The 27,328-nt window shown below is 41.0% G+C and overlaps 1 protein-coding gene across 1 annotated transcript; it reads right to left on the bottom strand.

The window, feature by feature from the left end:
- Positions 1 to 253: 253 nt before the first annotated feature.
- On the bottom strand, positions 254 to 17,753 carry ADGRF4 (adhesion G protein-coupled receptor F4). Its single transcript, XM_021937356.2, has 8 exons — positions 15,540 to 17,753; positions 14,607 to 14,661; positions 12,002 to 12,153; positions 10,241 to 10,492; positions 7,643 to 9,022; positions 5,439 to 5,480; positions 4,900 to 4,959; positions 254 to 3,870 (listed from the first exon to the last, which is right to left on the bottom strand). The coding sequence occupies exons 1-8, from the start codon at positions 15,630 to 15,632 to the stop codon at positions 3,817 to 3,819; spliced, it is 2,088 nt and encodes a 695-aa protein (XP_021793048.2). The 5' UTR covers positions 15,633 to 17,753; the 3' UTR covers positions 254 to 3,816.
- Positions 17,754 to 27,328: the final 9,575 nt, after the last annotated feature.

Raw genomic sequence — 27,328 nt, 5'->3', positions numbered from 1 at the left:
CTGAATGCCTCACTATAAAGCCAAATTGGTGATAGAAATTTCGTTGAGAATCCCTGAAAGACGCTAGTGTTCTTTGCTAAATATTTCCAGGTTCCCGCCCTGTGAACGCATGGCAGGATTGCATTCTCAGGCCTCCTATAGGTATGATCAATGCACTGAGGTGGACTGATAGCAGCACTAGTGCCCAAGAATGTGTGGTACCAATAGACAAGCCCATCTCAAATGAACTCACACATGAGCAAGTTGTGAAAGGTACATATATTCATTTTTACATCTAAAATAACAACCAGAATCTTCTTTATATATAGTATTTTTAAAAGACACACACACACACACACACACACACACAAACACATGCAGGTAGACACAAACACACAAATAGTAATACCTACAAGAATTTTTTTTTCCTGTTTCACAAATAAGGAAACTTGGATCCTAGAAGCTAAATTAGTTTACTCAAGGTCTAAAATACACTAAAAAAATTAGCATATGAAACAGTTCTCTTACTTTTCTTCTGTTCCCTATCTTTAGGAAACATACCATGACTTAACTGTCTCCAAAGTAGACTCATTGTTCCTCCTGCCACCCCACGCTACCACTCACACCCCCAACCCTACTCCTAAAATTGGATCTAACCCTCACTGTCCAAAGTACCCAAGATCCACGCAGAGTGATGGAGGACTGAGCTATGGAGCCACACAGCAGGCCTCAGGAGTGAAAGACAACCAAGCCCAGCAGAGCCCCACAGCCCCCAACTGGCCCAGGAGACCATAAAACGGCTTGCAGGTTGACTCTTAATCTAGCCAAGATTGACCAAGAAGCCAGCCTCCTGCAGGGCGCAGATAGGTCAAAGGGTCCATAAATCACCCTCCTTAAAGCTCAGTCAGCAAATGATATCCTCAGTTTTTCTTCAGCAGACCAAGAGCTTTGGAGTCACTCCTGACAAGAAGAGAAAGTATTCCAAGGAAGCATGACCATTCCTCCTCACTCCAGACTGCTTTCCATGTCCTCTTTCTCCCAATCTCCCCTCTTGGTCTCAGGACATCCATCAGAAATGGGGCAGCCTGGGAAATATGGTTGAAAAACAATTAATAGCAAGAACAACAGCTTGCATTGGGTTTTTAACGTGTTAGTTCATTTAATCCTGAAACTGTCTTGGGAGGCCTGTACTATTATCAACTCTGCTTTACAGAAGATGAAATGAAGCACAGAGCCATTGAGTAATTTCCTCAAGGTCACACAGTAAAAAGGCGATGCTCTCAGCTGCAATTTTTGGTGCCTTTGCCTTCCCTGGGCTGCTCCTTCCACCCTAAACTTGGTGCTCAGTGCCCTCCCTCCTCCTCTGCTGTTGGAACTTGGATTCTAGAATGCCTCTGCTGCTGTGAATTTACTTTGCAAACCGTGTTGCTTCCCTTGGGGTATTTGCTCAATCAGTCTCATTTATTATTGTGGAGTGAAAAACTCTGTATCCTTTTAGTGATAAACCAACACTAAACAGGCATAAACAAATATGTGGAAGACACTGGAGGAACCCAGAGCCTTCCTGGTGCCCCTGGAATCTAACAGCCTGCTTGTCTTGCCCTTGATATGAACAACAGAGGGTGCTGTGGAGCTGTGGTCTCCAACAGAATGCCGTGGCCCTCTCTCCCCTGCCTCCCAGGATGGGGTCCCCCAATGAGAATCTATACCCAAAGCTAAGTTCCCTGTTTCTCCACCTCTGCAGTCCTCTTTCCCTGACCCTAGGACCACCTGACAGACCTGTCTCAACCCTGTTTCTAAGAACAATTCTGACCTGCGTTCATTGGGATATGAGGAGGGTCCCCCAACACTGGAAGCCTCAATTCTCCATGCAAGTCCAATTCTGACCTCTCAACCCTTTTCTCAGATTGAGAGGCTGAGACCAGGTCAGCCTTCAATCCTGTATTCTTGGTGAAGGTCTGGAACACTGCCTTCCCCCATGGTTCAGCCCTGCCCTGAACCACCACCACTCCTGGTGCTTACCAAATAACCCGAGTGTGCCTGGGGTTTTGCCCTGAACCCTGTGCATGGGGCCCCTCTCTTTGCTGAGGGACCCCCCTGGTGCTGCCACCCTCCACTCTGGACTTTGGAGGATGATCTAGTGTGAATTTCTTAGCCCTATACTGTAATCTTTGTTGGGTCCTCAACACGGTCTACCACGATGCCAGCTGTGATTATAGAGCCCTTCTGATATCACGTGAGTCCAGATGTGAAAAGCATAGGACCTAATACTGAGAAAATTCAATAGGCACCGAGCCACCTACAAGTGATATGCTCAAAGAATCCAGTCCTCAGTTCCTCGCCTACCTCTTATCGCTTCCAAAATAGAGCAAGTTGATAGTTAGAGAATTACGTAATGAAGTCTTCATCATGGAGTATCGTAAGGGCATTCCACCTCCTTCCTGGACTTCCTTCTAATACTGGCAGACTCCTTTGTATATCCCCAACCCTAGTTAGTGTAGCTCCTGATCTTGCCTTCTCCTGTGTTTCTCCAACATGGACTACAGCCAACCAAGGATCCCCAACCAGCTGGAGATAAGGCCTTCACTACACACTTCTTCCCTTGAAAGGCTGGACACAGCATAAAGGCAGGGCCTCCTCCACCTGAGACAGTCTGATAAACCTAAAACAAGCGGTTGTTTAATTAGGACCTTAATAGAAAGGCCAGCTGTGTTTTTAATAGGTCATTTGAATTAGTGACTCTCTATTAGTGGCAAATTAAGAAACGTTATAGCGATGTTTCATCCTGGAGGAAGCTGACAGACTAGGAAATGGGCAGCGAGCAGGAGGATCAACCTTTGTAAAGTTCTCCTATAAAATTCCAAATATGATGACAATTATTAAGGGTAACAGGCCTATGTTTTCCCCTCCCCATTTTCCCAGCACTCACACATGCCACTCCATGTATACGACAGAGCCCTCCTCCTCTCTCTCCCTCTCCCTGGGACTGTACGTCCCATACCAGCACAGCATACGGTTTGCAGGGTCTGTAACACGGATGTCCCTTAAAGGTTTTTCCAACTCAGAGTGTCTTTGGTTCCATGAGATTCCACCCCTTGTTTTGGCCCGTTGCTCAATATATGGACCATGACTCAGAAAAGTAAAGAAATATAAAAAGGATGTGGCTGCTGCCAAATGGTATTTTGTTTGAAAGTCTGAGACTCTTCTATAACAATGCAGAAAGGCCATGAAACCTCTCCAAGCAAAACCATTCCCAAGGTTGATCATCCCTGCCCACATTCCCCCAGTACCTCTCAGGCTTCTGGCTGCCATTTTTGTGACTTACTCTCCTGCTTCCTGGCTGCCTAATGTGTGTTCTCCCCTGGTTTCACCTGTGTAGAAATATGTCTCAGGGGCTGGCTATGAGTAGGTAGCTAATTTGCCACAACCCCACCCACACCCGCTTAGGAATGATTCTGGATTCCACTTCATTAGGAAAGACAGACCTGTTGCTTTGTGATTCCAATCAATCAAGTGTTCTTTTTCAACAATGGGGCTATTATGAGTGTTACTACTCACTGACAAGATGGAATTAAAGTATGTGAGTACTGTAGACAGCAGGTGTGATGGGTTTGGTCATGTAAGCTGAGATGACATAGGTTTTAAAGAAAATGTACATATTTTCATTTATGTGCTAGACAATCAAGATGTTTCCATTCTCTGAAAAATATGTCCCCCTGTTCCCCTCCTACCTCATTCCGGCATCACATAGCAGGCAATAGTGTGGTCACAAGGGGCACTGGTGGATTGATACAAATTGCAAGTGAAATTTCTCTTTGTATTTTTAATACTCACATTTCATCCTTGACGATTCATTAATTTAGATCCATTGGTTGGGCTTAATGATGCATTCTAAGTGGGGGAAAAATAACAGTGGTGGTAATGAGTAATGATATTGACTAAATGTATATCCCTCTCTAGAGATAAACATGTGAAAATGAATACATGAAAAGGAGTACCCACATTGATATAGCTACACAAAACTAAATTATCATATTTCACTGAATCGAAGTGTAAGCTACATCATTATTTTTATGTTCTGCTAAAAAACAAAGGGAAACAAAACTTTCCAATTAAACTCTGACATGCCATTGAATATAAGATACATTCCAATTTCAGACACATTAAAAGATGAAGAAAATGCCTATCTTAGAATAGATAATCTATGATACTAAAAATCACAATCAATGCTATCTAACTATAAATGGTAGTTATCAATGTATCCAAAAAGTTTTTGTTTTTAAGGAAGGGGCTCCTAATGTGAATCTGTAGGTTAAACAAATAACTTCTAACTAATAAAGTAGTATCAGCAGTTTTACTTGGTGCTTTAAGAGACTGATAGCCAGGCTCAAAGTCTCCAAGATCTGTAAATACACAGATACTCCAATCCAAGAGAGTATGGTTTACTCAAAAGAGTCTCAAGGAGAATGGAAAGAGATTTCAATGCCAATTGTTCCCTGCTGTGATTCTGCTACTGATTAGCTGGGTGGCCCTGTGCCCAGCCCATAAGCATTCTGGGCTTTGACTTCCATACCTGTAAAATGAATGAGTTGGACTAGAATCTCATTTCTAACTCATTTGTCATTTCACAGCTCTCACATTTTATGAATCTATGATCCTGAGTTCATGTGGTCCCATCTTGATGGGTTCAAATGTCAAGCTGAAATACATCCAACATGAAACATTCTCTTGAAGGGTATATTCCACTGACCTTCAGTTTTAGCAGAATACTCCAAATTTATTGAATGAAGAAATGAATGAATTATGCTCTATTGATCCTCTTCGACCGCAGATCCTGAGTACTGAGCTATGGTATTTGTCTCTGCATAACTGATGAGGACACGGACCCTCCAGGGCTGAGACTAAAAGGGGAAGGCTTACCTCAGCTGCCCTTGATTTCCCCTTCAATGAAGACATCCTCATCCTCAAAGCATCTCTTATCTAAAGAAGCAATGACAGTAAGAAGTACCTCACGGATGTTGGAAGAAACAACAGAATCACCAGGGCTCAGATGCCTGTCCTGAAACTTTAAGACCAGTAACCCTGGCAGAAGCAATATCAGAGGACTTAGTATAGTGACTGGCAAGTAACAAGATTTGGATAAAAGCTAGCATGTAGTTTTAATTAGATTTCGGATTTGGTATTAACATTAAAATTGTGATTATGATTTCCATTTTTTTCACCAGCAATACTCCTCCTGTTGACTTGATAAAGAGCCTTCTGTTGACTTGATAAAGAGCAAGAAATGACAGAATATTGGTTTTGTTTTGTTTTGTTTTTCCTTTTCACAGCTGATTCCTCAAACCATCCTCACAAACTCTATTCCCCTGGACTATGCTCTCCAGTCAAAACTGCTTCATCCTCCTGCTTCCCCCAGCCACATGAAAATCATTGATAAGGAGGAAGCAAATTCAAATTACCTTGTGATCCATAATGGTTCCAAACAGCAGGATGAAAAAACCCTGTGGCAAAATTCAACAGACTCATGAGGGATGGTTTTTCAAAAAATATCTCAGCTGTTATTTTCATACCACTCTTCTAGATACCTCCTAGGGCAGTTATTGGACATTAGAAACTTCAGTTTCCACTAATGCAGATAATAATGCACTGATGGGTGTTCCTTTGAGTCTGCCCCCACCCTTGGAAGAGGATCATCGCCTGCACAGGAATGTGCAGGAGGGTTATTGATATTTATTGAATGACTGTAGATGTAGGACAGTTTTCAGCCTTATGCAGTTATGTTACTTTCTTCCCAAATATAGAGGTAGCTGTTTCTACTCATGATGACAGTAACGTGTGACAGAAACTTGTAATTCAAAATCACAATCATGGAAGGTGTCTTAAGAAAACGAAACTTATATTCTAGTCTACTTTGAGCTGGAGTTAAAAGTCAGTAAATAGACAGCCAAGGCCTCTAAGCTGGTGGAAAAAAAAAAAAAAAAAAAAACATTTCTACATAAAAGTAAGAGAATGCTACAGAGATTTATAAGGCTAGGGTCTTTTCACAATCAATCTAAGGAGAGTTCATGGCGAAGAAACACTCATCAGATTAAAATTTTAGATGTTAAGTCACAGGGAGAGCTTATTGAGAAAAGAGAAATGTATATAACTAGAAACATTTGAGTATTTTTCTGTCAAGAAGAGAGAAACACAAATGAACTGAAAAAGAAATACATAGCAAAATTTCCTGGGGTTTAATTAAGTTGCAAAGTAAGGAAGGATGAGATCATTACTCACCAGAGTAACTTCAAGAGTGGGGAAATTTATCAAAAGTCCCAGAGTCTTTGATTTAAAAAAAAAAAAAAAAAATCCCTCATGTCAAAGATTTCACTGTAAAGCAATGCAACAGAAAGAGTAGAATAAGTGTGCTCCTTAGTTATTATAGAATTATGAGTAAGATATATAATTGATCTGAGTTGGTATTTCTTTAAAGGCTGCTTTCTATTTTGTATCATGCTTTCAAACAGAATAATACTGACATGTTAATAGGAATACTTTGCTGTTTAATTAGTTATATTATTTAAAACAGTAGTGGGGAAAAAATTGTACTGAAAAGAACCAAATAGTAAACATTTTAGGCTTTCCAGGCCATACGGTCTTTGCTGTGACTACTCAAGTTTGCTGTTGTAACTTAAAAGCAGTCAAAGGAAAACTGTAAACAAATGAGCATGACTGGCTACCAGTAAAACCCTATTTACAAAAACAGCCTGCAGGCCATAGTTTGCCAACTTCTGATTAAAAGCATAATCAAGAAAATGAACTCATCAAATTTTCTATTACTTGTGGGTATGAAAAGCAGTCTGGTCAATGATAGCCTCCCAAAAGTGTAAGCTTAGTAGCCAAGAGACAGTAAAACAACTTTGAGAGGAACAATCTTGCCAAACCCAGTATGTTGGAGTAGGAGAAGACAATAGAGATCATTCTAGATGCCTATCTTTATTTTACAGATGAGAAAGTTGAAGCCCAGAGAAAAGTGTCATTCCCAAGATCAGGTAACATATGGCAAGATCTGTTTCTATAAACAGATAGCTGTTAGCTGGGTGGCCCTGTGCCCATCCCATAAGTATTCTGGGCTTTGATTCCATACCTGTAAAATGAATGGGTTGGACTAGAATCTCATTTCTAACTCATTTCTCATTTCACAGCTCTCACATTTTACAAATGTGACTAGCAGGGAAGGGGTATGAGAACTCCTGACTGGCTAACACCCAAAGTGAGTGGCAAGGCCCATCTTTTCATAACATAGAAAGTGGCTGTTATTTCACTGAATTCCCAAACCACTGGAGAAAAGATAAAAAATGTACCTGTTTTCAGGCATAACATGTAGCTTCACATATCCTTGACCAAACAATAGTCCTCTATAAGTGAAAGTTGGCTTCTTCTAAGATTGAAACTTTAGTAGGGATACAGGTGGATCAGTGAGGAAAGAAGGAAGGAGATTTCCACCCAACCACCCTGGTCAGCTAAATTCAATTTAACAATCAACAGTTGGAGATGCCATAGCCAAATAATCCTAAGATATAAAAGGAAGTGGAGAGGACATTTTGTGTTCTATAATTTCAGATCATAGTCATTTTTTGTGGTGTAGCCAGAGTAACACAGAAGTCTCTCTCTTGGAACTTACCTGGAAAGCATTGAGCAAGGCAAAAATTATATGGAATGTCAAGGAAGTGCCTTCTATGAGAGTGGCTATTCCAAAACCCCAGGTCAGTCCCAGCAGTGGGGTGAGGATGGCAACATTTTTGCTGATCCTCATAATTATGGCCACATCCTGAGACTTGGAACTGCCAATAGAGGGCCTCTGAGTGTTGATGGCAACAACCAAAACCACAATGAGATTGACAGCCACAATGACCAATGCCGGGATGGCAAATGCTAAAAGGGCTTTGGTATTGTCCCAGTTAAGCCAACAGGCCTCAAGTCTCATGTAGCCGTTCTTTGGCTCTGTGATAGCAACTGTAGTGACAGCAATGATCAATGGGCACCCATAGCCAATGGCAAAGCCAATGACCATCATTCGGGACTTCATCATCCTACGGAAAATGACCAATATTCCATAAATGATAAGCAGTGCTTTGAAGAGCATCCAGAAAAACAGAGAGAGGTAGAAAAAGTGGCTGAAAAATATCACTGCAACACACATGTTGTGGTCCTGGGCCTTAGTGTTAAAGTTAGAGCCTATGATAAACCACACATTGGCAGTCAGAAGGGACACTGCTATATTCACGATGCACACGTGACGCATGTATGATATCTCCGTCACCACCACCCGGGACCACACCGTGGCTTCGATGATCAGGCAAAGAACCAAGCTTAGGATTGAGACGCTGAGCCCAATGCAGGTGATGTAGTCCAGAACTTTGTCAGTCATTGATTTGGGGGACATTAGAATGGAAAAAGACATCACTGTACTGGTGTAGTTACAGCGGCATTTCACTTCGTTCTTGATATCCGATATCATTTGGCATGCTTTCTCATCCCATCTCCTTTTCTTGGAGTGCCAGCCAACACACTGGGCTCTGGCATTGCGGCTTTTATTGATCTTTTCGAAGGTGAGTACGATTTCTTGCAACTTTTCTGGTAAAACCACTGATAGGACCAGACCATTTACCGGTCTGGGAAGACTCACATTTTGCAAGTGGGCTTCTCTCAGGATAGCTCCCAAGGTTGGGAAAGCTATGCTAATGGCTCGGGATGCATTTGGCCACAGCTTCCTTAGCTCTTGCCTGGGAATCTGTACCATTCCTAAGATATCTTCTGTGGTATTGTTTGTGCTCATGGAGAAATTGAGGCTCTTCTCTGAGGTATTATGGTTGATGTGAAACCCTTTTGTCTGAATGAAGAGTTCATTCACAATGTTCTCAGATTTATTGTGGATGTGGAGGTGCCTGGCAAACAAATTCACTGACTGCAACAAATCCGAGCTGGCATTTTTGTTGGGAATGAAAGCCCAATTTGAAATGGCTGCCGTGTCCAGGATGTGGTTGGCCACTTCACTATAGCTCTGCAATGGAGAAAGGTGAACATTATACTAAGGATTTACACATTGTTGTATAAAGTTGATTTCTAAAACCTGAAATTTCTAAAGATCAAGTTACCCAATCTTATTTGGCACATTTCTCTTCAAATTCCCTATGTATTAGAATCCCACATTAGTAAGGTCACACAGAGGGAAGAAAAGTAAAATAACGCAAAAAAAAAAAAAAAAAAAAAAAAAACCAAAAAAATCACAGCTAAGGTTTACCTGCTTTATTATTGCACCCAGGGCAGCATTTCCAGACTGCAGTGTGTGTAGAACTCAAGTTTCCCATTAGATTTTAATGATTGTTTAATGGAGGAGAGTGGAGGTATGTTCTCTGGTCATCCAACCTTGATAAAGACTGCACACCCTGTCCCTATCTCCCCCTGCCTTACAAAGAATTCCAAAGTTCATTAGGACATTAAAGGCTCTGAAAAGTTGTGCCATACAGAAAACTGCCTAACTTTGTTTAATCTAGAATTTCCTACAACTGATGTGCTACAGATCTCCCTTTTAAAAACGGAATCTCCATTAACATTTCTCAGAATGGTTATGTTCTACAGCAGTGGTCCTCAACCTTTTTGACACCAGGGACTAGCTTCATGAAAGACAATTTTTCCATGGACTCTGGGCGGCGGAGGTGGGGAGGGTTTCAGGATGAAGCTGTTCCACCTTAGATCATCAGGCATTAGATTTTCCTAAGGACCACACAACCTACCTCCATCTCATAGGCAGCTCACAATAGGGTCCGTGCTTCTATGAGAATCTAATGCTGCAGCTGATCCAACAGGAGGCTGAGCTCAGGTGGTAATGTTCGCTCACCCTCCGCTCACCTCCTGCTGTGCAGCCCAGATCCTAAGAGGCCACAGCCCGGTACCAATCCACTGCTCAGCTGTCGGGGACCCCCATTCTAAAGAATATAGTTTTAGAAAGGTACATTCCATCTTGCTCACTGCCATCACTACACTATGTGACATTTTCTTGAAAATGTGAAGTGTGTACAAAGATAGGTATTCAAAATGTTTTAACTTCTTGAAAACTTCCATAAACTAGAATGAATCAATATCCCAAACCTAAGTGAAATGCCTGCTGTTGCTGTGATGGTTGCTGTCACTGTAGTGTTTGCCCTGGAAAGTACATTTGAAACTATTCAAATGAAAATTTTAAGAGAAACATCATTTTTAAATTATTAACAAAGAATACCTTCATTTTCTCTCGAGTAACATCATCAGACAAGTCTGTAGAAATATTTTTTAATAACTCCACTATAAATGCAATATTTCCAGATGTCGTTTCTGATGATTTCACAACATCAATGATGCAGGCATAATCAAGGGGGCAGTTCTTACGGATTCCTTGAGCTACATTCTCAATGTTCTCAGGAGCTCGAAAGTCTAGAATGTGCAGGGGTATAGATGCTGCTGCTACAGAAAGGCGAGATGCACCAGTTGAGTCCTGTTTAAAACAAATGTAGTTTCATTCAAAAATCATTAAGTACCTACCATGTGTCAGACTAAAGGAGCTAAAACACAAACAATCTACATGGCGAAGGCAGATGAAGAAGCAGAATCCTAAAAAGTGGATTGGATGCAGAGCGGGGTGGAGAGGATACAGTGGGGTCAGAAAGAGGCAGAGGATTTCGCTCGAATTAGCAGGGACCAGGATATTGACCTTTACTACTGGAATTTGCTTTCAGGACATTGATTTTTAACTCGCGCATTATAACAAGATAATTTTCTACAGAGAAGGGAAAGAAGAGCCACATGGAATTTCATGGGGGAATGGATTTGGGAGGTTGGCAGGTCAAACACAGAACGCTAAGGAATTACAATTTTGGACTTTAGAGTTTACTAGTTAGAAGAGGTGATTTGCTCGTATTCTGATTTTTTTACCTAGACTCACTCAGAATGTGACTTTGAATAAGGAAAAGCAATGATTTATTTCCTTTCATTCACTTTTGAGTGTGACCATAGTTGCAAGGACTTCTATGTGATTACCTAGGCTAAGTGACAGAGAAGCCAGCTGCAATCCCCTTGTAAAACCACTGTTAAAATTTTAGAAAATGCAGAGATCCATGAGCTTCCATGAGATTGCAGGGGAGGTAGAAGATAACAGTTGCTACATGGAATTATACAAAAGAGATTTTAACTTTAACTGGATGTGTATGCATTCAATTTCTGTTCCTCTAGAAAGAGCACACATCTCTCCTTTCTTTTGGTCAAGAGATTGAAAGTATTAAAAAGAGATATCAAGGCCCGGCACAGTGGCTCATGCCTGTAATCTCAGCACTTTGGGAGTCCCAGGCGGGCAGATCACGAGATCAAGAGACCGAGACCATCCTGGCCAACATGGTAAATTCCCATCTCTACTAAAAATACAAAAATTAGCTGGACGTGGTGGCAGGTGCCTGTAGTCCCAGCTCCTCGGGAGGCTGAGGCAGGAGAATCGCTTGAACCCAGGAGGCGGAGGCTGCAGTGAGCTGAGATTGCACCACTGCACTCCAGCCTGGAGGCAGAGCAAGACTCCATTTCAAAAACAAAAAAAGAGATATCAAAATAAATTTGATTCTAGACACATTTAGTTGATTAACTGATTATCACAAGAGGCATACAAACCCACCATTAGAGCTAAAACGTAACCTCTAAGCAATCATATGCACCATAGTGTAAATGAGTTTCATATCTTTGTTTTTTGTTGTTGTTGTTTTTTGTTTTTTTTAAGAGAAGTTTCTTAGTGGTAGAAAGAGAGAGCATGTGGAGAGGAGGGAGAGTACCTGAGAGTTTGGGTAAGGAAAGAAGGTCAAGAAACAAATTTAACCCACTCTGTAGATTTTTCTCAATTTAACCCACTCGGTAGGTTTTGCAGATCTGAGACTTTTTGTCATGCCGAACAGATCACACTAAAAATGCCTCACTTTCTCCTGGGGGATTGACTTCTGTCACCAATAATTTTTGAATGCATTACCTTAAAGAGTTTTTCCACAGAAAGACTTGTACATGTTTCGGTTGATTTTTGCCACTTTTTTTGATTACATGTAAATCCTATTTCTCCACGAAAGTCCTTAGCACAGGGCTGGCTGCAGTTGGAAGAAGAGATACAAGGTCCATGGCATTTCTCTAGAAAACAAAAAGAGAGAGAGAGAGAGACAGGAGCCCAATTAGGATTTCCATACTCTGACACGTGCATCAAATTCATTCTGGAGATTTTTGGATTGCTTCCTGGAGGAAGTGATGTTGAACTGGGCCCACGGCAATGAGTAAGAGCTGCCAGGTAGATTGTGAAGCTGGTGTCCAGGCAGAGTGAACAGCACGTGGAAAGGGGAATTTCACATCATTCAGAAAGACTAGTCCAGAGCACCTGAAGGGGGAGTGGCAAGAGATGAGGGTGGGAAGGAAAGCAGGGGTTAACTCACGCAGGGCCTTGAATGTTGTGCTAATGTGGGAGTTACCAGAAGACATGATTGGACTTGTTTTTGAAAGATAATTGATGATAAGATAGAGCAGGAGTCCATAAACTTTTATATCAAGGAACACGTGAATGGTGTTGCCAGATAAAATATGGGAATCCCAGTTAAATGTCAATTTTATTTTCACACACAGTTGATTCTCATTATCCACAGGAGTTACATTCTATAAAGACACCATGAACACTAAGTGTTCTGAACAACCGCTCCTAGGGTAATATAAGGTTAGGGTCCTACAAGCTTCTGCTTACAGCATTTTCATCAACTAATCAATATATGACCTCTTGAATGTGTGTTTCTATATAAAGATACCTTATTTAATATATATTGTTGATTCATTAGCATTGACTTCATGGCCAATAGCACTGTAACTCATACCTGAACAAAGCTTATCTAACATATGCATTTTCTCCATAAGACACATTCCAGCCTTTTCTGGCTTAGGAATGCTAGGCAGTGCTTCAGCAGTATGTTTGGGGGCTATTTTAAACAGCAAAATCACCAACAAAAAGCACAAAAATGCAGGAAAAAAAATTTAATTCTGCGTAGACTAGGAAAGGACAGTTGTTTATAGTAGGAGAGCTAGAATAAGAAGGTAAAACGTCACCTTGTCCAGCTCCTGCTGAAAACATATGCACTGGACAACTCAATTTTTTGCTGCTCTCTGCATGTCTGTGAATGACCACAAAAGCACTGCGAGTGTTGATTTAGGGATTACAGATAAATTTCAGCATTAGGCAAATTTGCAAATACAGAATCTGCAAATAATAAATGACTGTAAATGCTCAGATAAACAACAAATAAGTTTTCAGTGTGTGTATGATCCATGCGCTATTATTCATTGTTTATCTGAAATTCAAATTTAATCAGGCATTCTCTATTTTTATTTGCTAAATATGGTAACTCTAGCCAGAGAGTAAATATTTTCAGCTTTGCAGGCCATATGGGTCTTAGTCACAACTACTCAACCCTGCCTTTGTAGTGTGACAGCAGCCAAAGACAATATGTAAATGAATGGGTATGGCTATGTTCCGATAAAACTTTATTTACCAAAACTAGTGGCAGGCCAAATTTTGCCCATGGGTCACAGTGAAGGCGCTTTGGATAGGAAGAGTGAGCCTGTTGAAATATTCTCAGGAGAATTGCCTTAAGATAGCAGCTGGGGAATGGAAAGTAAATGATGCTAAGAGCTATTAGGGTGTTCAAATCAATAAAATGAGGTGACCAGTTACCTGCGAGTCACCTTTTGTGGCTTGGACAGCTCTGTGATGACTGCATTCACTGGGAAAGGAAACAAACTTTGCCAAACCTTGTTTGCAAAATTTGCATCAAACCTTGCCTGCAAAATTTGCATCAGTTTTTGCAAGTTCATTAACCAGAGTAGTTCTCAGTTTCTTCTTCCATATAGATTGAATATGATGCCATAATGTTGTTATAAATATGGAATGAGACAGCATCTTGTACAACACTTAGATCCAAGTTGTCTTAAATGCCCTGTAAATGTTAGCTACCTTTCTCTCTGCTTTCCTTTCTCACCCACAAATAAGGATGTATTTGCCACCTAGCCATGATTGTGCAGAATCCAGTTACTCCCCACTATGTGAGTGAGAACCACAGGATTTCACTGAAGTACTATTAGTGATTACCCCCTTAGTTTACTTCTCACTTCTTGAGAGTGACCAGTCTCATCACCCATGATGTCCATCTTACAGTGCTTTAATAGACTTCTCAGCACCAGAGTGTTGCATACATTTAAGCACCCTGAAAATCTCTTTGAATGAAGGAAGGAATAATCTTGTCCTCTTTCCTTTTCTGCCTCCTGTTAACTCATTACTTTGAACAGATTTCTCTTTGGGATTTGGAGATGTGCACTTCTCTACTATTCTACAGCATATGTGAATATTTGATAACTCCCTTCATTGACTGTGCCACTGGTAATGGTATAAATGTAAGAAAATCTATGAATACTGGTAAGCGTAGAGAACTTACTGGAGATTGCTATTCAGTTGGAAAGCCTGTGATCTGGGGACAAGTTTGCAACACCAGTGCCCTTCCTTTATTCTTCCCTGTCTTCAAATGGATGAAGACTGTTCTATAGTCACATACCTTGGATCCTTCCAGTCTTGGGTTTCCCTTCAGGGCTTTGAAGTTTATCTCCAGCCTGAAAAATATAAATTCCCAAAGATCCTCTTTACTGTGGGGCTCTGCTCCCTCATCTCAGCTGAGAGGCTCCATGTGAATATGAAAAGAAAATGCGTTCAGGACTAGAAAGAAAACTGCAGCAGATCCACATGCTGGTATTGTGGGAACTTGCTGAAGGAAACGTAGGTGAGAGCACAGGGAGAATGCACTGCCCTCTGATGAGGTATAGAATCTTGACGGTGGTCACTTGACCTTTCTAGGTGAAGTTAGTAAAGATGCTACATCTTTCAAGAAGTTTAAGCATCCAGGGAGAACAGAACACAGATGAGAATTAAACGACTAATCTGTTCTCTGCCTGTGTTAACTGTAAGGATGAAATGAAGTTAATGTGGTCCACCAGACACTGTAGATCCTTAGAAGACAGAAATTAACAGATACTAGGAATAATCACTAGATCACAATAATAGAATCACAAATCTCTTATATCCATAAAGAACTATAAATAGTATCTTTAAAAATTTCATCTTATAGATAAGGAAATTGGGACTCAGAAAAGTGAAACAACTTATGCAACTACTGGGGAGCAAAATTAAGATCTGACTCTCCATTGCTCAACTGCCAGGCGAGTACTTTCCTCTCTCAGCAGCAGTCTATCTGCATTCTATCTACATTTCCCATTGCAAAGTGATTATTCTACTGTACTTTCCCTCTCCAGGCAAGTCCCTGCCACCTCTCAGCTTTTCTTTGTTCCCTTCTTTAGAAAGTTATTATCAGCAAGAGTAAAGTTGTAACCATTTGAAAATGTATTTAAAATGATATCTTATTTATCAGAAGTCTTGCCATCGAGGGCAACTGAGAGATTTCTCTTTGGATCACATAGGAATAGTTCAAACTTACTTTTAGGTGAATCTTGGATCTATAGTGGGAACATTCTGTGGACAGAAAGAACATTAAGCAGCAAATCATGGTTGCCTGGGACTTCATTTTCATACATGAGGATCTTTACCTGCAATAGAGAAAGAAGGCATACCCACCTGAAGGTGATACCTTCACACAACTAACAATACTTATCAGGCTAACCAACTCCTTAGTGAACCCACCGGATATTCTGAGATAGTCACACCAAAGCAGCCGGCCCCGGAAAAGCACACCCATATCTATTTTCAAGCCAGCTAAAATGTATGAAAGAAAATAATTTCTCTCAACTGTTAACTTTTCTACAGAAGAAGATAGAATGATGGAAGAACCAGGAAGGATGTAGTTTCACCAAAGCATCATTCCTTATTATTTAATTGACAAGTTTATATAATAGTCATATTTATCAAGAATATCTATTTGCCAATAACTGTTCTAAGCACTGTCTTTTATAAACTCATTTAATCCTATGATGCAAGATGCTATTACTATCTTCGTTTTATCACTGGGGAAAGTAAGGGACAAAGGGTTGAGCAACTATGAGCCCAACATTACTCCGATAAAAAGTGGTAGAGCCACGAGTTCAACCCAGATGGTCCAGCTGGACAGCCATTCTTCATCTCTATAACAGGATTTCTCTGTGATGGTGCTATTGACATTCTGGGTTGGATAGTTCTCTGCTGTTGGGGGCTGTCCTGTGAATTGTAGGATGGTTAGCAGCATCCCTGGCCTCTATCCAGTAGATGCCAGTAGCACTCACTACCCCTCCTCAATTGTTGTCAAATGTGCCCTTAGAGGAAAAATCTCCCACAGTTGAGAACCACTGTCCTATAGTGTACTGTCTGTCTAGGCATATGGAGACAAGTAACTTAAAGTGATTTTAATAAGCCCAATTGTCTGCTACCAGAGCAAGCTCTGAGACTCCCTCTTAGCAATGGATAAACTATTTATACAGATAAACTAGATGCACAGGAAGATAACTCTCTATTCTTTTGCCATATCTCTGTTTCTTGCCTTTTTCCTGAGAGTTCTACCTTTCAAAGCCAAATCTCAAAAAAAAAAAAAAAAAATCCTTACAACAGTTGAGATTTATCAACATCATCATGATTGCTACTATGACACCTTCATATAAGATAGTGGCAATTCAGACCACTTATTGGTAACAAAGTTCCTTAAAATGATTTTCCTGGAAATTCAGATGCAGCAAAATAAAAAGATCATTGATTTCAGAATCAGCAAGAGCTATACTATAATCTTATGTCTGCTATGGATGAACTAGCCTGTTTTTTCATCCATTTCATAAAATGTAGATGATCATTCATTCTATCAACCAACATTTATCAAGTGTCACTCATTTGCTAGAAATTGTACCAGATGCTGAGCATACAGAAATAAAAGATGCTATTTTTCCTGTAAAAGATGTTCAGTGGGTAACATAGACAAATCAAACCAACAGTGAGAAAAGAGATCACCTACACATCGTATTCCGTGAACACAGCCAGGCAAAGACTCTCCTCAGCAAACATAAATTCCCTTATGATCCAGTAGAGATGACCTAGACCCTGATCCAACCAGGTCCATAAGGCAATCGGTGAACAGGGAGCAGACAGAACTGATTGATCTGACATCAGACCCTTTCTGGGTAGCGTCAAGCATAAGATGGACTTTCATGAGTCCAGTGAGCCTTCAGCTGAGATGACGAGCCACAGGCACTTACAGGAATGCTTCCAAATTATCTTTGAGTTTAAAGTTTCTAACCAATGAACAGAGGGGAAAGTATGTTTATTTACAACATCATCTGGTAGAGCAAGTCTGAGCGAGGGAAAGAGAACATGGCAGCATGACAAGCAAGGTGTGGTAATGGATTTGATAGGGGTTGGGATTATGAATGCGGAATTGATGATCTCACAGTGTGGGTAGAAAGAAGTCACCATGTAGGCCGTAAATTGATGAATGGGCACACTAAGCAATTTGCAATACGAATATTGTCTAGGATAGATGCTTAACTGATCATCACTAAAGAAAGTACCAGAAGAACCAGTATAAATTGTTTTAAAAGTATCCATATATTTCACATATACGACTTTGGCTTTCAAAATTTTTTGACAGGCCGGACACGGCGGCTCATGCCTGTAATTCCAGCACTTTGGGAGGATGAGGTGGGCAGATCACAAGGTCAGGAGATTGAGACCACCCTGGTTAACATGGTGAAACCCCATCTCTACTAAAAATACAAAACATTAGCCAAGTGTGATGGCGGGCGCCTGTAGTCCCAGTTACTCTGAAGGCTGAGGCAGGAGAATCACTGAAACCCTGGAGACGGAGGTTGCAGTGAGCTGAGATCGCACCCCTGCACTCCAGCCTGGGTGACAGAGGGAGACTCCGTCTCAAAAAAAAAAACACCAAAAAACTTGACAATAAAAAACAGATCTCAAATCTCATATTATGACTCACTATGCACAGCCATACATAGGTATGTATCTATGCATGTATATCAGTGTCTATACATAAAACCAAAAAAACGTAATTTTTATATTGACAAATTTTATGTAAAATAGTTATCCTTGCTACCTACAAGTAAGAATTCTGATACGTCCAATAGTTTTATCTTATATTCTTCTCCATTCTATTTGACATTCTCTCAAATACTAGTTGTCACCCACTAAGTTTAATTCACAAGCCTCTAATGGATTGTAACCTGCAGTTTGAAAAACAGACTATAAGATTCATTTTGATTATCAAGCTGAAGACTGTTCACTTCTCTCATTAAAGTGATCACTTTAATCCTTTCTCTTTGCTAGTCTTCACGATTATACTGAAGTCTCCTTCACAGGGTACATGTGTCAAGGAGAAAAGAAACCTATTCTCAGGGCCAAATAATAGGACCGATGCTGAAGGCAAACCCAATTCCTCTCCACACTTCAGATCATGGTCAGAAATGTGCACTAAAATGGGTGACGACGAGATGAAGGTAGGCATTTATAAAGAATAGCATCTGCTGCCGGAGGCTGTGGCTCACCCCTGTAATCCCAGCACTTTGGGAGGCTGACGCAGGCAGATTATTTGAGGTCAGGAGTTTGAGACCAGCCTGGTCAACATGGTGAAACCCCACCTCTACTAAAAATACAAAGATTAGCCGGGCATGGTAGTGGGCACCTGTAATCCCAGCTACTCGGGAGGTAGGAGAATCGCTTGAACCCGGGAGGAGGAGGTTGCAGTGAGCTGAGGTCACGTCATTGCACTCCAGCCTGGGTGACAAGAGCGAAACTCCGTCTCAAAAAAAAAAAAAAAGGGAGAGAGAGAGAATAGCACCTGCTGTCTGAGGCTTCAGGAGAAGGGTCATGTTTACTGTCCATTACCTTTAATATAGGAGTTTTGCTTAAAGCTAACCTTGTTGAAAGCAAGTCAGACATTTGGCATAATGATGTGATGTCATTTGTGAAGTCTAAAAATGTCTCTCCAACTAGTGCTAGGCCTCCAGCTGCACACAGCTCCTGAACGTGTTCAGGGAGTAAAGGATCCAACAGCTATGACATTTTCTGTCAATCATTCTTTGTGGAACAATATTGAATAATGATATATTTCATATATGTATATACATAAAAAATTTTACTAGCATAAAATATATATGTAATATGAAATCATAAATGTGACCATAAAATACACAAATTTGAACTAAGCACAATTGGCTGGAGGGTTTTGATTAATTAATTTGCTACTTGATCATTCACGTTACTATAGTCTGGCATAGGTAACTACATACCATTTGGGATGGCAATTTATATAGTAAATTTTCTTCAGTTATTACAGATGTTGGGGGAGAATATTCAGTGACACTACCCAAGAGGAATCATAGCATTTTTATTTTAGCCCAGTTTGATTGGCAGGGATGGATGAGATAGACGTTTTCAGGTTGGCCCTAATTTGGTTGGTTATCTTCTCACCAGAAAGAGTTGAATGGGATCCCTCCTGTCAGAGTTCAAATGTAGCTGAGGCCAAAAGCCAGAGTCCTCTGCAGAGAAGAGCTTAAGGACTCTGAGAATGAAGAATTTAAAATTTTAAAAAAATATTTGGCAGCATAATTTATCCTCCCAATTCATCCGTAGTTGATATTTTATAGAACGTAATGGAGGAAACACACGTCCTTACATCTACCACTGATAAAGACTTAATAATTAAAGTGAATTGGAGTTTTTCAACATTCCAAACTGAAAAGTTTCAGTAAATACAAATATAGTGTCTCTCCAGCACCTAGCACATGTCTATATGTAGTGAGTAGTCTCCTAAAAGGATGAGGGAAATAAAGGAACAAGCATGCAAAACCTGAATATTAAATTAAATGTAACAAGAACAGTGAGAATTATCCAGATGGATATAAGCAAACCATGGCCCGTACCTAAAGAAGCAGCTTCCATACAGGAGCCTTACGGGGCTAACTCACCCAGGTGAGGGACATACCAGTTCCTGGTAAAGAGTGGGGAGCCAATGCTAGATCCTATCCTACGTGGAGAATCCAGACTTGTTCCAAGCATATTCTCCTTAAATTACTTTTATTCCATTTATTGACTTCTGGTTCTACATTGTGTTCAGGTTATCAACAAAATTGTGTATTCTTTGTGTGTGTGTGTGTGTGTGTTTCATTATGCAATAAATAGTGTGGTTTTTTTTATACTTTATGTTCTAGGGTACATGTGCACAACGTGCAGGTTTGTTACATATGTATACATGTGCCATGTTGGTGTGCTGTACCCATTAACTCATCATTTACATTAGGTATATCTTCTAATGCTATCCCTCCCCACTCCCCCAACCCCACAACAGGCCCTGGTGTGTGATGTTCCCCTTCCTGTGTTCAAGTGATCTCATTGTTCAATTCCCACCTATAAGTCAGAACATGCGGTGTTTGGTTTTCTGTTTTTGTGATAGTTTGCTGAGAATGATGGTTTCCAGCTGCATCCATGTCCCTATAAAGGACATGAACTCATCCTTTTTTATGGCTGCATAGTATTCCATGGTGTATATGTGCCACGTTTTCTTAATTCAGTCTGTCATTGATGGACATTGGGTTGGTTCCAAGTCTTTGCTATTGTGAATAGTACTGCAATAAACATACGTGTGCATGTGTCTTTATAGCAGCATGATTTAGAATCCTTTGGGTATATACCCAGTAATGGGATGGCTGGGTCAAATGGTATTTCTAGTTCTAGATCCTTGAGGAATCGCCACACTGTCTTCCACAATGGTTGAACTAGTTTACAGTCTGTGTATTCTCTTATATTCCCTACCTTTATAAACCCTCTGTGTATGGTGGCAGAAAAACACTTTGTTGGGAAGAGATGTCACCACTTAAATTAAGATTGTAGTACCCAGTGAGGGGAAACAAAAATGGCAAGCAGTAATCGTGACAGAACAATGCTGGAATTAGGCATATTTATGTTTGAGGTTGATGCTTATTATCCACCATTTGTTTGCCAACCATTTGTAGCAGGCACAAAAAGATTAAAGAAAATGGAACAGAAGAAAAATTTAACCTTGAGGGCATTTGTAAAGACTGACCTAATTTTCTTTGAACTGGGGGAGTGGGACTGCTCTACCTTTAGTAGGCAAACAGTGGAGGCTTTGGTGTCTACTGTATTTGACCAAGGCCTTGTGTCCTCACGTGGGTTTCTGTGGAACGCTGGTCTCATAAAAGACAAAGGGGTTCCATGGCCAAATCAGTTTGGGAAACAATGTGTAACACCACTGCCACAACTCCCCCCAACACACACACAGACACACACACACACAGGCGTGAACACATATCAAAGGTTCTGAGATTTCTTGTAGTAAGAAGACTGTTTCATCCAGGTTTTACAATTCACTTGATAATCAGAAATTCCAGGCCAGGCGCGGTGGCTCACGCCTGTAATCCCAACACCTTGGGAGGCCAAGGTGGGTGGATCACCTGAGGTCAGGAGTTCGAAATCAGCCTGAACAACATGGTGAAACCCTGTCTCTACTAAATACAAAAAAATTAGCCGGACGTGGTGGTGCATACCTATAACCCCAGCTACTTGGAAGGCTGAAGCAAGAGAATCGAATCGCTTGAATCTGGGAGGCAGAGGTTGCAGTGAGCTGAGATTGCACCATTGCACTCCAGCCTGGGCAACAAGAGTGAAACTCTGTCTCAAAAAAAAAATAAAATAAAATAAAATAAAAATAAATAGATAATCAGAAATGTTCCGGGGAGTTTCAAGCTGCAATTCCATCACAATATGTTATATTGGAGGGAAACACGTTAATCTCTCCAGACTTAGGCTTCACATGTATTTGCTGGGCATCTACCTAATGCCCATCCCTGTGCTAATACATTCATGGGAGCTCTTTAAGTCATTCACAGCAAAGCTTGGGTGACCAAAAGAAAGAGATCAGTTTCAGAAACGAAGAATTAAAAAGTGAAAGAGAAAACAAGAAGCAAAAGAACTCTTGCCTGAGGTTATCTGTGGCAAGAAGGTAAATAAAGAGTTATCAGTTATTTATAAATTCCCTACAATTTCTATACTAGTCACTCGATAAGGGCAGCTCCACATCTCGTTCCCAAGGTGTCTGCAAGATGACTTATTTCAGAGATAAAAGCAACTAAGCCACCTAGAATGGCAGCTTCTCAGGACCTGCAAAAGTCATGTCCCAGGTTCCTTCTCCTCCACTTCCATAACCCGCCTCTTTCTGTGCATGATTATAAAAGTGTTAATTACCCACTACCATCCACCTTTGTTTTTCACACAGCACTAAAAAGCAATTCAAGCCTGCTGAATGGAGGCCAGGCTCCCCGCTCCAGCATGTTCATCACAAAGGAAAAGATACCATTTGCTGGTCATTACAAAGAAAATAACATTTGCTGGCCTCAGAGACTTACAGGAAAACACAGCTAGACCTGATTGTCCCGGGGTGGAGGATGTGTCTAAGGATCTACCTCTCCATCAAGTTTACAGTAATCAGCTACTTTCACACTGCTGCCGAAATTCTAATCACAGTGGGTCAACAGAGCACAACAATTTGTGCTCTTTGCCCCGGAGCCTCAGAGAAATTAGGCCACACCTAGTGAAATAGACAAAAAAAAAAAAAAAAGGTCAGGTTGTCATTAGTCAGAATGTAAACACCTCATGTTTCTCTATCCTCGGCACCCAGCAGAAGATACAAAATAGACACTCGGTAAACATTTGTTGGATGAGTGAATGAACTGGGAAATGATCTCTGCAGAGTGACATCAGCATCTGAAGCATCTGAAGTTTTTGCTTTAAAATCATGAGGCAACTTTTCTATCTCAGAGGGGCAGGTGAGCACATTTGCAACTCTAGATAATTTTGGAACCTGGTGACTTAAGTAGAAACACTCCTGGATGCCAATCTGACTGTGGACCTCCTCTTTATTGTACTGCCTGGAGCCTTATGTGAAAGAATTGAGCAGGAAATAATGCTATGCCAGGTTAGGAATGTCCACCATGGGCACAAGAGGGTGTCATAACAATGCATGTGTCTCTTTCCACACTGTCTCCACAAGTCAGAACTAATAAAATCCTGTTTATCTGGACAGACCCAGATGACCCCAGCTGTTCTGAAACACCATCTCCTATTTGTCCCATCTTCCTTGTACCTGGAGCAGATTTTCTGAATGAGTTGGAATTTAAAACTACAGTGAGTCTGCCTGGGTACTGGAGCTCCTTTCTGAAACATGCTAGATGGAATTGTAGGGGATGACTCACACAGACTGAGTACTCCCTACCCGTCTGAACACGCTGAGTGTGGCCTGACATCGGGACTCCCAAAGAAAAATTTAAAAGGTCAGCCGGGAACTATAAGTGGAGTCAATCAGGAAGGAATGCCTTGGAAGGTGTGATCTCGCAAACCTATTCATGCAAAACACCCTAAGGTGAGTGGCCAAGAATATTTGTGAATCAAGGACATACTCTCCCAAAGGGGTCCTCTCCCTGGAACTGTACCACAAGGTAAGAGGGAGCGCCTATTCTCACTTGTTTGCCAGTCTTCAAGGTAGCAACTCGCCTCATACTCCCAGGCCAGACCATTGTCTGATGAGAACAACCCATTCAAAGAGATTAACTACAGGGCAAGGAACCTAAGAATTAAGTGGCCCACATTTTGGGGTGTGTGTGTGTGTGTGTGTGTTGTTCCCCTAATTCTAAAACCGTCTGTTTCCTCTGCTCCAGTAGTATAATTAGAACTCTGATTATAACATCAGATGGATAAACGAGTTGTTTATGTGTTTAAGACCCAGTGTCTCTTGCCTTCAATAGTAGACGAGTTGTTCATGTGTTTAAGACCCAATATCCCTGCCCTCAGTAGTAGAATCTATTTAGTTACCCTTAGCAGTTCTCCCTTGCCATGGACAAAATGCTTCACATAGAGCCTTGGGGGAAAGCAAGATAGAAAAGGACGATTAGAATCAGAAACATCTCATCTCTGCCTATTTTACATGGCTTCCAGCCAATCTGTTGGCAGCCCAGTATCTTTTCTAAAAATTGGAATCTGGATTTAGATTCTGATAGGTTTCAAGAATCACATAATTTCAGAGTTGGAAGACATCCAGATATCTCACCAACTATCTTGATACTTATAAAATTTTAAAGAAATTGATAGGCCCAGCAATTGCCTCTGCTCCATGAAGAAAGCTCATGGAGTGCTGGCACTGAAAAAAAAAAGCAAAAACAAACAAACAGCACCTAATGATGCAACACTTTAGAGCTCTCACAACTGTCTTCAGAGTATGAGGAATATAGAGTTTCAAGTGGCATAGAATTGGCCACTTGAAACAAGGGAAGATGCAAAACGTGTTGGCAGGAACTGGAGAAATGTTTTTAAAATTGATACAATGACAGCTTTGTCAGGCTCACTAAAAGAAGAAACTGATAAAGAATGCTTTTAAAACAACATCCAGCTTTACATTCAGTCTAAAAGACAGGTATTGAAATGTATCAAGCAAGGGGACAATGCAGGGACAGTGAGTTCATTTGCCTGACAGGATACTTTGCATTTTCACTCCTAGGAGTGAGCCACGAAAGCCTGACAAATGACTCTTAAAGAAAAACAAACGTAAAGGCGGCTTAGGAAATACTCCAACCTTGAGCTAGCCAATTTCTAAATCATGTTACAGAAGTTTCCGGAAGAATCGAGCATTCCAGAAAATACCATCATAAATCACACATTTCCCCCTTCTGGAATATGTGCAAAAACAAGCCTTTCTTCAACAGGAAAATGGTGTTGGTGTGGGACATCTACTCACGGCATCCAGGAAGCAGATCTAGCAGCCCTGAGGTGGAGAATCACCCGGCAGGAAGGCCGGCGCTCAGCTCCCCAGCATGGTGCCCCACCATCACGTGGCACCTCCCACAGTCCCTGGTCAGCGGCTGTGATCTGTCTTCTCCATTTTTGAAATGGAAGGTCCAAGGGGCCCAGTGAGAACTCACTGCCTGTTGTGAGAAGCCGATCTGAGAACTGTAAAGTTGCCCACAGTTTCAAGGCTTGTGCAAGTCTGTGATTCACTCCACTATGGGTCCATGAAGCACGCCTAAGAGAAATTACAGGTTTCTCCTGTCTGAAGCAAATCCATTAAAGTGAGTCATCTGTTTGTCTTTCAGTTCTCCATCCTTATCTCAGATGATCGCATGAGACTCTGCTTGCATCTGCTGCGCTGGGGTAATTGGAACGAGGGTGATAAAATGCAAGGTTATGCCACTACTCTTGATGATTTTTAAAGGCTGATACTTTTTTTGTCTTTTTGCCTGTTCTGATGTTGAACTTGGAGGAAATTGGCTGACAAACTGATGCATAAGTTGTGATCTAATTCCTAACCAAGCAACAGAGAGATTTCTGTTTTATTTTTGCAATGACCGGGACAAGGAGTTCTTACTGAGCCACTACATGGCTGTGGTAACTCAGACACAGAAGGCACTGTGGGGAACGCACACAATTTGACTTTAGACAGGGGAGTTGGTTTGCATTGTTCTGCTCACCACCAAACGGTCCCACACACTCCAATTCTACTGTTGTCTACTCACAGGTTTCTTCCCCGCAGAGATCTAAAGCAAACCCTCATTTAGATATTTCCAGGGGAAATGTGAACAGTAAGGAGAGGTAAGTGAGGAGGCAGTTTTGTTATGGGTTTTATAGCAATGAAGGTCAAGGAGGTGCTGTTTATGGAAATGGGTCAGTTCCATTTAGGTCAGTAGTTAAGAAGAACTAGCTCATTTGGGAAGTGGAAAAGCCAATATCAAGCCATTGTGTAATCAAAGGACTTTTTATTGCACATATTTACCGAACATATTCTATGTACAAGACACCATGATCTGCACTATGGGCATACAAAAGTGAGTAACATACTGAGTAACAAAAGTGAATAACCCCATTCCCCAAAACATAGACATATGCACACAAAAAGACCAAAAGGAAATAAACAATACAACACAGTAAATACAAAAGTAAAGTGAAGGACACAGATTATTAAATTACAGGAAATCAGGTGGGGAGAATCAGCACTTCTGGTTGGACCAATCAGGGAAGACTTCTCGAAGAAGGCGGAAAGTGAGGGTGAGCTCAGGCACACATGCAGTGAGCACAGCTCTGTGATGTGTACTCCTTCCTGGCCAGGGAACTGTGTATTATGACCACAGTCATGAATGAAAAGATTTTTCAATGGTAAGCTCAACAAGTTTTGCTGACTGATACCCCTAATGTCAAACAGACCAAATCAAATGCTTAACTCTTTAATTCGGAAGTCAATGAACTAGTTCCCATGAAGGTGTCTACAGCCAAACTTATGCATGGGGGCATGGCTGTGTGTTTGCTTGTGTTTGTGTGTGGGTGGGTGGGTTCATATATTCACAGGACTCTAATTTAAAAAAAACAAAAACTAACATTTGAATTTGAATGAGCAATGATTATGTGCCAAGTACTATACTACTTTAGCTACATTTATCCACTTAAAGTCTAAAGAATTGAAATGGCTTTCCCAAGAATCATTATGTATTAAGTCTGATACTTACAAATCTGCCTTGGACACTATCAGTACCAAGTTCTCCTAGGGTCACCTGACCAAATCACTTTGTTGGTGAGGTGTCAGCAGGAAACTGAATGTGTCTCTACCCAGGGTCATCCAGAGTCAAACTAATCCATACAGTTCCTTGACATTTTTCAAGATGGTGTAGAGTGGGCTTTGGGATGCAGGAGAGAGGGCATAGCTTCTTCCAGGAATTCCCAAATAATTCCAGAGTTTTTCTCTCAGCATCCTGGGGGCTTTTTGGTTACTGATGAGGCTAAGGTGGGGTGTCTTTCCCACCATCCTGTCTCGGGGAGTGAGTATAGCTGAGTAGTGAGTACTTCCATACTAGATGTGACTGCTCAAGGCACAAAGCAAATGCGAGGCCAATCCCTCCCTCTCTCCCTAGTGCTCAGAGCTGTTATCTGTGAAATGAGGTAATTGGAGTTAGTCTTTTATAAAATTTGTCCAGATTTACCATCCTATACCTGTATTTGAAATTCCATTTTCACTTCAATATATGGACTCTGGGTAAGTGACATTTCTTTGTACCTAGGCCTGCACTGAGGAAAACCAGGACTATGTCTTTCTCACCCCTTCTCTTGAAAAGAATATACAAATATATTGGTAAATGGTAAATTAAAACCACTCTCTAACTTTATTTGTGAAGGATGCTTTTGTTGTCCCAAGATAAGCAATGCCATTTGAAAAATGACTCTTTCTCCAGGTTGATGCATTTTTGT

This window comes from Papio anubis, chromosome 6 (genome assembly GCF_008728515.1).
Source record: "Papio anubis isolate 15944 chromosome 6, Panubis1.0, whole genome shotgun sequence".
Lineage (NCBI taxonomy): Eukaryota > Metazoa > Chordata > Mammalia > Primates > Cercopithecidae > Papio > Papio anubis.
Note: the sequence above shows the minus strand (reverse complement) of the source record. Positions and strands in the feature narration are given on the sequence as shown.

Bases quoted from the DNA above. Each gene is read 5' to 3' on its own strand.
- ADGRF4 (XM_021937356.2), bottom strand. From the start codon at position 15,632: ATGAAAATGAAGTCCCAGGCAACCATGATTTGCTGCTTAATGTTCTTT. The intron at 4,960-5,438 runs GTAATTTGAATT...TTGCTTCTTTAG, and splicing joins GAACCATTATGGATCACAAG to ATAAGAGATGCTTTGAGGAT. The intron at 3,871-4,899 runs GTAAGCCTTCCC...TCCCCCACTTAG, and splicing joins GGAAATCAAGGGCAGCTGAG to AATGCATCATTAAGCCCAAC.